This window comes from Notechis scutatus, chromosome 2, assembly GCF_049901735.1.
Source record: "Notechis scutatus isolate UNSWTSFEM ecotype Mainland chromosome 2, rNotScu1.2, whole genome shotgun sequence".
NCBI classification, from domain to species: domain Eukaryota; kingdom Metazoa; phylum Chordata; class Lepidosauria; order Squamata; family Elapidae; genus Notechis; species Notechis scutatus.
This window is the reverse complement of record NC_142010.1, coordinates 157088415-157100728: the sequence shown is the minus strand read 5'-3', so window position 1 is coordinate 157100728 and position 12314 is coordinate 157088415. Positions and strand designations below refer to the sequence as shown.

At 43.1% G+C, this 12314-nt stretch overlaps 1 protein-coding gene across 1 annotated transcript in view; it reads left to right on the top strand.

Moving 5' to 3' along the window:
• C3 (complement C3) overlaps nt 1–11516 on the top strand; it is a 42990-nt gene extending 31474 nt beyond the window's left edge. The window contains 4 exon segments of the mRNA XM_087953935.1: nt 2172–2255; nt 3608–3691; nt 6029–6164; nt 11220–11516. Coding sequence (XP_087810061.1) covers nt 2172–2255; nt 3608–3691; nt 6029–6164; nt 11220–11361 — 446 coding nt within the window. The 3' untranslated portion in view covers nt 11362–11516.
• The last annotated feature ends 798 nt before the right edge of the window (nt 11517–12314 follow it).

The following is a 12314-nucleotide window of genomic DNA, read 5'->3' as shown; positions in this document are numbered from 1 at the left end:
AAATCCAACGTATGACCAAAGCAATTAATACCAAGGAAATAAAGTAAAACAAAAATGTATCCATACAATATGAATATTTAACAAATGCCATTCTCCTGTGGGACATGCCCCTCTCTGATGACCATGGCCAGTTTCCTTCCATTTGCCTGTTACTCATTCTCCTGGGAGTCAGTCAGCAATTGGGCAAGCAACTGCAGAGGATCAGAAGTTGGTACATCTTTCTCTTCTTCAACTCAGAGCATGTGTCTTTTGGCTTCCTGCTTCCCAGTTGTTCTGTCCCTCTCTCACACACACAGGAGGAGATGGAGAGAAAAAACAGATTAGAAATGGTCAGGCAAGCTTCGTTTTTCTGCTATGCACCAATGAATGACATTAGGTGACAAAAATGAAGATTAGACAATCAGGGTGAAGTAGCAGGTTCTCAGAACATTGTGTCTAGATCCTGCTCATCTACAAATCTGTTGATTTCAGACTACTTCATGTATCATTGTCATGAAAATAATATAGAAAGCGGGAATATGATTTGATATTATATAAAGTGAAAGAATTTGCAATCCAAAACTAATCTGTAATCAACCACCAATAAATGGTGAAGCCATTAATAAGTCCTCATATGAGTGATGATAACCTCCAGATAATTTATTTATAGACTTCTTCTCGAAATGCAGTTTACATGACATCTCATCAATGATTTATTCATACTTGAAAAAGGAGATACCAAAGATTGCTAGTATGGAGTTCATCGCAGTTACTGGATTTTTATTTCAGAGCATAATAAACCTTATGTCAGAGCTGCCGGATTTGCTTTTGAAAGACCTAGTGTTTCTTTTGCTCCTTAATACAGCACAATTCTTATCTGATTTTCTCTTCATAGAAAATAAGAAAGTGCATTTGATAAAGTAGACCACAATCTATTACTTGATAAGATAGAAAAATGTGGGTTAGACAGCATCACCAACAGATGGATTTGTAACTGGCTGACAAACCACACTCAACGTGTAGTCCTTAATGGAACTGCATGTACGCGTAGGGAAGTATAGAGTGGGTAACCCAAGGTTCTGTCTTAGGCCCAGTATGCTTCAATAGCTTCATCAGTTATTTAGATGAGTGGATTGATGGGGAACTCATCAAGCTGGCAGGAATAGCCAACAGTCCAGAAGATAGGCTTAAAATACAGAAGGATCTTGATAGATTTGAACATTGAGCGCTATCTAACGAAATTCAATGGTGAAAAAGGTAAGATTCTACATTTAGGCAAGAAAAACCAAATTCACAGGTATAGTATAATATCTAGATCAATAGTAGTAACTGCAAGAGGGATCTTGCAGTCTTAGTGGACAATCATGTAAATATGAGCCAGCAGTGTGCTGCAGTTGTTTCAAAAAAACCAACACAGACCTAGACTGCATTAACAGAAGGATAGAATCAACATCACGTGAAGTGTTAATGCCACTTTAAAATGCCTTGATAAGACCACACTGGGAATACAGCATCCTATTTTGGTCACCACGATGTAAAAAAGATGTTGAGATGTAGAAAGAGTGCAAAGAAAAGCAACAAATATGATGAAGAGATTGGAGGCTAAAACATATAAAGAACGGTTGCTGGAATTGGGACTGTCTAGTTTAATGAAAAGAAGGACTAGGAGTGACATGATAGCAGTGCTCCAATACCTTAAGGGGCAGCCACATTCTCCAAAGCACCTAAAGGCAGAACAAGCAAAGGATGAGAAGCAACCTAGAACTAAGGAAAAATTTACTCTAAGGAGAACAATTAACCAGTGGAATGACTTGCCTCCAGAAATTGGGAGTGCTCAAAAAATGGAAGTTTTAAAGAAGAGATTGGACAACCATTCGTCTGAAATGGTACAGTTTCCTGCATGAGCAGGGTTTGGACTAGATCTCCAAGGTTCCTTACAACTCTATCTGTTGTTCTGCTATTTGAAATAGCACATTATCAAATAACTATGCTTGTAGATTAGCCCTAGATATACAGTGCCACATTTAAATTAGTATTTCTTGTTTCTGATTATCAAACACAGATGTCTTCTACAAATGAGATGTTACCTGCTCTGGGCTGGATAATTTTTGCCCTAGCAATGTCTTTTAAATGAGAATGTGTACCCTCAACAATCAATCCAACATGCTGTCTTCTCTTTTCCCCTCTTGAAGAATCCTGTTCCTTGCTCAACCAGCAGAAAAAGATTGATCTTCAGTTACGAATTCAAAAAGCCTGCGCCCCAAATGTGGATTATGGTATTTATATTGTAGAATCTTATTAATAAGGTAGAGGTGTCTTTCATTGTTAACAGCATTCTAACTATCATGGATTTGAAGCAACCATTTTCAATTTATTCATAATATTCATGGATTTTTTTACCCTTGGAATGCTTAGCTGCTGATACACACCTTCATCCTGCGGTGATATTTTTCTAGTTAACATGGTGCTACTTGTTTGTGTGTTATTGACCCTCGAGTGTAGCACAACAATTCAGGGCTCCTATAAAATAAATAGATCTGTATCAATGAGTAAGCAGAGCCAAAACAAAGAGATTCAGAGAACATTTCCATGCTCCACACACTCACTGTTTTCACTCTCAATTCTTCAAAAAGCAGCATATGAAGCCAAAGTGCAGTAATCTGCATGGCCCCGTATATCAAAATTCAGAGATGAAATGCTACCTTGCTGTGAAGATGGGGTGAAAGGACTGTTTGGAAAGTTAGCCCTTCAAGGTGGTTCAGACAAGAAGAGCAACCAGGCACATCAGCACAATATTTATCATAAGCACAATATTAAATAGTTTCTTGAAGATTTAACCTATTTATCTATTCATCTCTTTCTAGTCTCTGGAAAACTAGGGAAGGTTCCCCTCTGAAATGTTTCCCATGCTTTTCCCACACTCACAGACTGAGTGCCTTTCATGAGACTATTGCCTAGGCAGTATGTCTTCCTCTTGTCTCCCAAGGTCATTCCAACAAACCTGTAATGGTATCCGGGAGTGACCTTGGGAGATAGGGGAAAGTGGCTGGACAAGGGGCAGCTTAGCCTACAAAAGGAATGGAGGGACGGGCAATGTCTCAGAAAAACCCCTTCCTAGTTTCATGGGCTGTAAAGGGAACAGGGGAGAAATGTACTTTCGGACTTGCAAGGTTCTGTTGATGCAACCTTACAATAAAATAATTTTAGTCCATCTGGCCATGTTTCCTGACTGGACTACCTCTCAAGGCTGACAATACTATCACACTCACAGAACCGCAGCATGCAAGAGAAAATACACAATTTGCTTCCCTATACCCCACAGAGGAGCTGGTACTCAGTGGCCTCACCTGGAGGAGTCAAGACTGCCACAAAGATCCAGCCTTGGAAGTGCCCCATAGTCTATGTGGAAACGTCAGCAGTACCTGTCCCAAAGGTGCTTTTCCAAAAGGCAACCGGACGTTCTTGGTAAGAAAGGAAATCCAGTTGCTTTTTGGAAAAGCACCTTTGGGACCACCATGACCTGGATGTTTCGGAGTCTCCGTAGTGTGTGCCTCACTGATTATGCCCCTCATGGTGTAAAATAATCAGCCATCTTAATGAGGATTGTTTCTGTCTTTGTTCTTAACAGTCTACAAAGCCAAGCTGCTTCGAATAGAAGAAAAAGATGATAATGATATCTATGTCATGGACGTTTTAGAAGTTATTAAAGCAGGTAAGAATTTCCCCCTAAAATATATCACAGGGGTGTCAAACTTATGTTGTCATGGTGGCGTCATGTGACGTATTGGGATTTTCCCCCTTCGCTAAACAAACTGGTGGGGGCAGGGCTAGCACGCGATGAATCCGGCCCGTGGACCACGAGTTTAACAGCCCTGATATATCACATATTAAATAGTGGAAATATTTTCACTACACCTGAAAGTTTATTTGAACCCCATTTGAAAGTTCACATTAGTGTATTTAACTTGATTTAATATATTCATTTTAATTGTCCCCCTATCTAAAGTGACTCTGGGCAATGTACAATATAATACAAACAAACCTAAAAATGCAATATAGTGAAATTATTAATGGAAGAGGACAAATGAATAAAGTACAGGCGCACAGGCTGAATCCAGCTGATAACATCCACACTCCCAAATGTACCTGACAGGAACTCCTCTAACCCAAGGTCTTGAAGGCTTTCCAAAAGGCCAACAGAGTGGGGATCACCCAGATACCAGGTAGAACTTTACTTACCGACTGAATTTTCATCTGTATGATCAGAACTCCAGTGTTTGCTAGATTTTCCCTTGACAAATAGTGTCATAGTTCTCTCAAAAGGAAAAAGAGGGCAGCTATTAAAAGCCTAGTGTTTCAAGTGTTAATAGGACATATTTTATTGTATAGAAATTCACATTTCTAGAGAAGAGTGCAGTGTTTGCTGCAGGCAATCAGATAGAAATTGTTTCAAAAAGTGCATTTAAATATAGGTAGTCTTCAACTTACAACCCTTCGTTTAGCAACTATTCAAAGTTACAATGGCCCTGAAAAATATGACTTATGAATAGTCCTCACATTTACAACTGTTGCAGCATCCCCGTGGTCACATGATCATCATTTGGGCACTTGGCAACTACTGTATGATAGTTATAGTGTCCTGAGATCATATGATCTCTATTTGTGACCTTCCCAGCTGCCTTATAACAAGCAAAGTCCATGGGAGGAAGCCAGATGCACTTAACAACTGTGTGATTCAATTAACAACCATGGCAAAAAAGGCCATACAATCGGGCACAACTCATTTAAGAATTGTCTTGCTTAGCCATGGAAATTCTGGTCCCAGTTGGGGTTGTAAGAGAAACTGTGATGGCTCAGTGGTTAGAATGCAGTATTGCAGGCTAACTCTGCCAGCTGCCAGCAGTTCAATCCTGACCGACTCAAGGTTTGACTCAGCCTTCCATCCTTCTGAGGTAAATAAAATGAGGACCCAGATTGTTGGGGAAAATATGCAGACTCTCTAAACAGCTTAGCGAGGGCTGTAAAGCATTACAAGGTGGTATATAAGTGCTACTGCTATTGCTATTACCTGTATTTACAAAATGTTTTGTAACACTTAGAGATTCATCATCCTCACAAATGTCTTTCAGTAATCCCTTCGAAGTTCCCATATTTGTACCTTTATGAATTATCAAAAGGAATATGGGAGAGTATACAACTTTAAAAGTGAATAAATGTATTTTTTTGCTTTGAAGAGGATGGCTTTAAACTGATCTCTTCACTCTTTTTTCTGTGCAAGTACCTTATTCCACATCATTATTACTGTTATTCAAACTCACAATATGGTTTTTCTAAAGATAAATTTTTCTGTTTTAAATAAATAGTCAGTATTTTGTCTGATGGAATGAGGAACTAGGGACAAGTACCATCAGAAGAAAGAACATAGAATAACAGAGTTGGAAGGGACCTTGGAGGTCATCTAGTCCAACCCCCTGCTCGAGCAGGAGAGTCTATTCCAAGTATAGATACTCTACCTAGGATCGAATGCACAACCTCCTGATTGTGAGGCAAGAGCTTCACCTCTAGGCCACCGCCACATTTTTATCATTCTACCAATTTTCTGTATCCTGATCAATCTGCTCCAGTGAGTCAGAAGATCCTCCAAACAAGTGGGGGGAAGGATCTGTTGTAGGGGAGTTGCCGATAGCCTCCCTTCCCTCTGCAAAAATGCCCCCCTTTTCATTTTGTTAGTTGGAATTAGCTCTTTATCATCCACAGCTCTAGTGCTGAGATAGGGAACTGGTTTTTCAGGGTCAGATGCTGCAGTATCTGTGTGGCATATAATGGGCCTCTCTGAGGAAAAAGGTAGAACTCAGAAGATGGTTTATTTGCCCCAGGGTGATAAATATGAACCAATAGCAATTGAAAAAAAGAATTCATCCGCTAAATACAGCTGCTTCCTCTTTGCCAGTTGCTTGCCATTAGCCACGTAATACATACAGTATGTGAATTAAACCAATGAAAGACTATACCCCTAATGAAATATTTATCCAGATTCTAATTTCTGCAGGCAGTGACCAAAATCCATAAGCAAAGGCCCGCCAGTATATAAGTCAAAGGAAATGCCAGGAGACTCTGAATCTGAAGGTGAATGATGATTATCTGATCTGGGGTCTCAGCAGTGACCTGTGGCCCATGAAAGATAAGTACGTATTTCACTGTTTTTTTTATTTTCTAAAATTGTATAGACTTTGCTTTTCTGCTATCAAACCCACAGAACATCTAACACTATATTTACAGTGTCGTAGAATGTTATGTTACATCTTTGAAAGCAACCATAATCTGAATCTGTTAATATCAAAATAGTCATTCTTCCTCAGTTTTATCAGATGCCATGGAAGACTTCTATAGGTTAGATGTGACCTTGTGGGGAAGACTGTGAAATAATTTTAACTACAATTTTTAGATACCTAGATAACACCATCTGCCCAACTAAATCTCACTGGGAATATGTAAAGCTTTTGCCCAGATGCTTCAAGCCTCACAGTCCATATGCTCTATGTCCTGCTGAAGAGCTGTGCTTGCCTGCAGAAAACTTTTCTCTCACAACTTCAAGTTTCCCAGTGCCTCCAGTTCAGGCCTGCAATATTTTATTTTATTTTAATTTTATTTGTTTGTCAAACATGTACAAGATAACAAGTATAGGTATGAACATAAACATGAATAAAGGAAGTAAGTACAGATAAATGGGGGCAGTAAGACAAGGGATGGTAGGCACGCTGGTGCGCTTATGCACGCCCCCTTTAAGGACCTCTTAGGAATAGAGTGAGGTCCATGGTAGACAGTTTGAGGTTGAAGCTGTGAGGGGTTGAGGCTGTAAAAACGGAGTTGGGTAGGGCGTTCCAGGTGTTGACCACTCTGTTGCTGAAGTCGTATTTTCTGCAATCGAGTTTGAAGCAGTTTACCTTGAGTTTGTATTGGTTGTTTGTTGTGTATTATTGTGCTTGAAGCTGAAGAAGTCATTGACAGGCAAGATGTTATAGCAGACAATTTTGTGAACTATGCTTAGATCGGACCGCAGTTCTAGATTGTCCAGGCCCAAAAATTCAAGCTGGATTCTATTGTGAGTGGAGGAGTTGGAGTACTTTTCTTGAGAAACATGTCTCAACCCTCTATATATGTGAGATCTTTCACTCACCAAAGAATAAAAGTTGTCTGTATGTCTTTGTTACTGTCTAGTGGTTGTCCAATTTTTTTCAGCCCAGACCTACTAGTCCAATCATTTCATTTCACTTTGTGCTGAATTATTTCCTCCATTGTTTTTATAGTACAGACAGTTCAATAAGGGAAGGGTTGCACCTAGTTGTTCCTCTCTATACACTCAAACATATACATGAAAGAGAGTCGGTAGATTATCACGGACAGGCCCACGCGACAGGCCGGCTGGAGTACTCAAATGCCGCATCAACATGGTGGAAACGCCCACTACTGAACACACGCCCAATGCTACCGCGTTCGGGGGAACCGACGGGCGCAGGAGACCATTGGCCTGCGTCAAAAATCAACGAAATGGTCCACGCGGAAAGCACGGCGCACTTGCACCGTGTGAGAAAGCTATGACGGCCGCGTCCGGGTCTGACGCGCACGGAGACTACCCGATCCGTGTGAAAAATCGCAAGCGGGGAACAGAGGATTGCCAGACACTCAAGGTGGCCACCTGGAACGTGGATTCGCTGACTGGACGCTCGACCGAGATCGTCAGGGCCATGCGGGACAGGAAGCTGGACATCTGCTGCCTCCAGGAAACTCGCTGGAAGGGCAACAAGGCTACGACTATAGACGGCTATAAGATCATATACACCAGCTGTAAGGAAAACCGCGGCGGTGTAGCTGTGGTTGTCAGTCCCAGCTGGCAAAGCTCCGTTGCAGAAGTTAAGCGCCTCACAGAACGACTGATGATAATCGTCGTAGCGACCGAGAGGCAGAGCCTACACATCTTGTCCGCCTACGCCCCTCAGACCGGATGTCACGAGGAGGAGAAGGATACCTTCTGGGAACTGCTCGACATCCAACTCAGGCAGATCCCATATGAAGACGACATCATCATCTCTGGCGACCTGAATGGTCATGTAGGGCGGGACAAAAACGGACACCAGTGCCACGGTGGGCATGGCACAGGTGATATGAATGAGAATGGCCAGAGGATCCTGGACTTTGCCGACTCCCATGATATGACCATCACGAACACCTGCTTCATTAGGCGAGAACCCCAACTCCTCACCTACCATAGCAGAAATGGGAACCACCACACACAGATCGACTACATCATCGTACGACGAAGAGCCGCTAAAAACGTGCTCAACGCCAAGGTGTACCCGTACGAATCGAGCAGTCAGCACAGGCCGCTGATGGCGAAGATCAGGATCAGCAAGCCCAAGACCAAGATTGACAAAAGAATGCAGACCAGCCACGAATCAAGTGGTGGAACCAGAAGAAGATGGCGGGACCCCTCATCAAACCGGAGCAGTTCCTGCAGATGGTCGACGGGCCACAGGAAGCGTGGTCCATGCTGAAGAGCACTGTTCACACTGCCGGCTGCCAACAGCTTGGTTGTACCAAGCCAGGACGGAGACACATCGAGCGAGATACATGGCTCTGGACACCGGAAGTACAAGATGCCGTGCACCTGAAGAAACGGCTCTACAAGGCCTTTCTTCAGGACAAGACCAGCGAGAAGCTCTGCGAGTACAAGGCGGCCAAAAAGGCAGCCAAGAAAGCAGTAGCGACAGCCAGAAGCTCCCACTACGACGACATCTACGAGAAGCTGAACACGCGAGAAGGCGAGAATGAGATCTACCGCCTAGCCAAAAGCAGACACAGGAAGACCCTGGACATTGACCAGTTTCATGGGATCAACGACGAAAGGGGAAATTTGATCGTCAACCCCAGAGACGCTGCCGAGAGGTGGCGGCAATACTTCGAGAAGATCTCCACCGAGGAGTTCCCACACCCACGACCCCGCGAGGTGACCCCGTCGAAGGCCCAGTCTCAGGCATTCACGCCAGCGAGGTCACCGACGCCATCAAGGCCATGAAAACGGTAAGGCAACAGGACCAGGCGACATCCCTGCCGACTTCTGGAAAAAGGCACTACCGGGCTCGGCATTGTGGCTGTGCGAGCTGTTCAACAACATCGTCTCCACGGGAATAGTGCCACACGACTGGTACCGCAGCACCACTGTTCCGATCTGGAAGGGAAAGGGCAGCCCAGCGGACTGCTCCAACTACAGACCGGTCAGGTTACTGTCACACACTATGAAGATCTTGAGCGCGTCCTGATAAGCGCATTCGGGACATCGTCGACATCAGCGTCAACCAGGCCGGATTCATCAAGAACTGCGGCACCACCGATGCCATCTTCGGTGTGCGGATGCTGATGGAGGCTCACAGAGAGAAGAAAATCCCGCTCCACACCGCCTTCTTGGACTTGGAAAAGGCCTTCGACCGAGTCCCGCACGATCTCATCTGGTACGCACTGCGAGATCACGGCGTGCCCGAGCTACTCGTACAATGGGTCCAACTCCTATACAGATGTCACAAAAGCCGTGTAAAAGCGGCAGCTGGGATATCAGAGGAGTTCAATATCACCGTCGGCGTACACCAGGGCTCTGCTCTCTCACCACTGCTGTTCATTCTGGTGATGGACACAATTACACACGACCTGCACACGCCCGCCCCATGGACGCTGCTCTACGCCGATGATGTGTTCCTGGCCAACCTGCGCAAGGCTGAACTCGAGCACCTAGTCCAACAGTGGCACGACCGCCTCGAGCAGTTCGGGCTCGGTTGAACCTAAAGAAGTCCGAATACCTGACCACTGACAACGAAGCGACAGGCTCCATCCACGTGAACGGGCAGGAGCTACCGCGCGCCTCCACCTTCAAGTACTTGGGAACTACTCTTGGGGAAGAAGGCCTACTACAAACTGAGGTGGCAGCCAGGATCAGCGCAGCGTGGGGCAAATGGAAGTCCGTCACGGGTGTCCTCTGTGACAAGAAGATGCCGATGCGCCTGAAGGCGAAAATCTATAACTCTGTGGTGCGCCCGTGGCCATATACGGCGCAGAGTGCTGGCCGACGACCAAAGAAGTCGAAAGCAGACTCCAGACAATGGAGATGCGAATGCTCCGATGGTCGGTAGGCCTCACCCTACTCGATCGCGTCAGGAATGAAGAAGTGCGCAGACGGTTCAACGTCGTGCCCATCCCCACGGTCATGAGGCAGTCCCGGCTACGATGGTTCGGCCATGTGAGTCGCGCCAAGGAAGAATCCATCATCAAATCTGCGATGAAGGTGATTGTCGGAGGAGCGAGACCGCGTGGTAGACCTAAGCAACGCTGGATGGACACGATCAAGGCCGATCTAGAGATCGCGAAGGCAGACCCGACATACGTGGCAGACAGAGAGGCGTGGAAGCAGTACTCAAGGACATTAGCGGACCTCGCCAGAGCGCGAGACAAACGCTGAAGAAAAAGAAGAAGAAGAAGAAGAAGAGTCGGTAGATTATCACTGTGTGTTTAGGAACATGCACCTGTTGTTTTAGGTGTTTTTGGAAAGATTAAAGTTGATACTCATTCACCTGAAGAAAATCAAAATACTGCTTGGGTGATTTAATCTTTCAAAGCAACATAAGGATTTTTCATACTTTTTCCACACTTCTTAAAGTCTCCCTGAATTTAGGATTGTCTTAGTTATCACAAGCCTGATGCATCTCTTATTCTCATTGCCTTTGAGAAGTTCTAACTGCAGGCCATTGGAGGGGTTTTTCATTCTATTTGGGTTCCACAAATACACCTACTACCATCTGTTGATAGTATATATCTGTAGCATTCAGATCCAATTTTTCATTCGACATCTCAACTGAAATGCTTAAATTCTAGAACTGGGGATAAAAAATCTACGAGAGAAAACTGATTTATCATTGAATTCATTCATTCATTATTGTAGCAATCATGTTTTATGGCAGCAGCCATTTGAATTTTCTAGAGTTCAGTTGTTTTAGGATTCAGATTTTAAGGAAAAAGAAAAATTTCTTCTCTCACCCTAAAATCAAAATAGAAATTAAAATGTCATATTCATAGGATGAAATGATTAAAAACTATATTGGATTCAGTCCAAGCACAACACATTACTCCAACAGGAGACAGTTGAATTAATTTCCTTGCAGGGCTAAGTTTTAAGCTAGTCTGCTTCCTCTTTCCAGAATTTCCTACCTCATTACAAAGAACACCTGGATTGAGAGATGGCCACATGAAGACGAATGTCAGGATGAGGAATTCCAAAAATTGTGTGATGACTTTGCTGATTTGTCCAACACACTGACTGTGTTTGGCTGCCCTAATTAAGGTACAGAAGAATCAATGATAGGAAGGAAATTCTCAGAAGGCAGATTTTTGAGCCAATACATATATGTTACTTTGCCTCTTGATCTTTTAGTTTTATGTCAATTTTCTCTGTTATTTTCCCTTAAATTGTTTATACATAAAATAAATAATTGATTCCTTACTTTGGTATGTTCTTGATTTTTAATAAACAATGGTGATTCATGATTATTAATTTTTCTTCTGATCCATCCAATATTTGAAGTGCTCTGAGCAGATTATGGAGTAATGTTTTAGTGATAGATGAATAAGTTGGTGAGTCAATATTATCAGGCCCTATATACTCTTATTGAAGATAGATTTGTATCCAAAGAAACATAGATTGAAATGTGTTGCTTTGAAAACAGAGGTTTCAGTTGTATATGTTTACACTTGGATACAATCTTAATAAACAGTGATCTCAGAACCTTTAATAGCTGCTATTTAATAATGACAAAATATTCTTTGACTGCACCCACAGAAAACAATGCATCACATTAGAATGGGTTTTATCAGATGACTAAGCCTGCTAGACTTGCCATTTGTCAAAATGTGCCTCTTCCCCAGCTCCAACCTTTAGTAACTAATAGATGTTCTCTCGTTGGCTCTTGACAGAGGGGAGGGAGGGAGTATCCATTCTGTATACAGTGCCCCTTGTATACTATAAATAAGAACAGCACATCAATCTAGGAAAAGTTTGAAATTGTCAGTGGTGGCAGCAAAGTTTATGCCAGTATAGTCCCCAAACTCAGTAAGGATTACTATATAGCATTCTGGGAGCTGATGTAGTTGTTTGCAGTGCTGAAGGAAATCTTTAGATATTACAAAATTTTTATTTATGTTTTTCTCTGAACCGCTTTGAATTCTGATGAGGGAAGGCAGCAACATTCTCAACCACAGGGAATGGGGGGGGGATGTCAATGTAATGCATGCCCCAC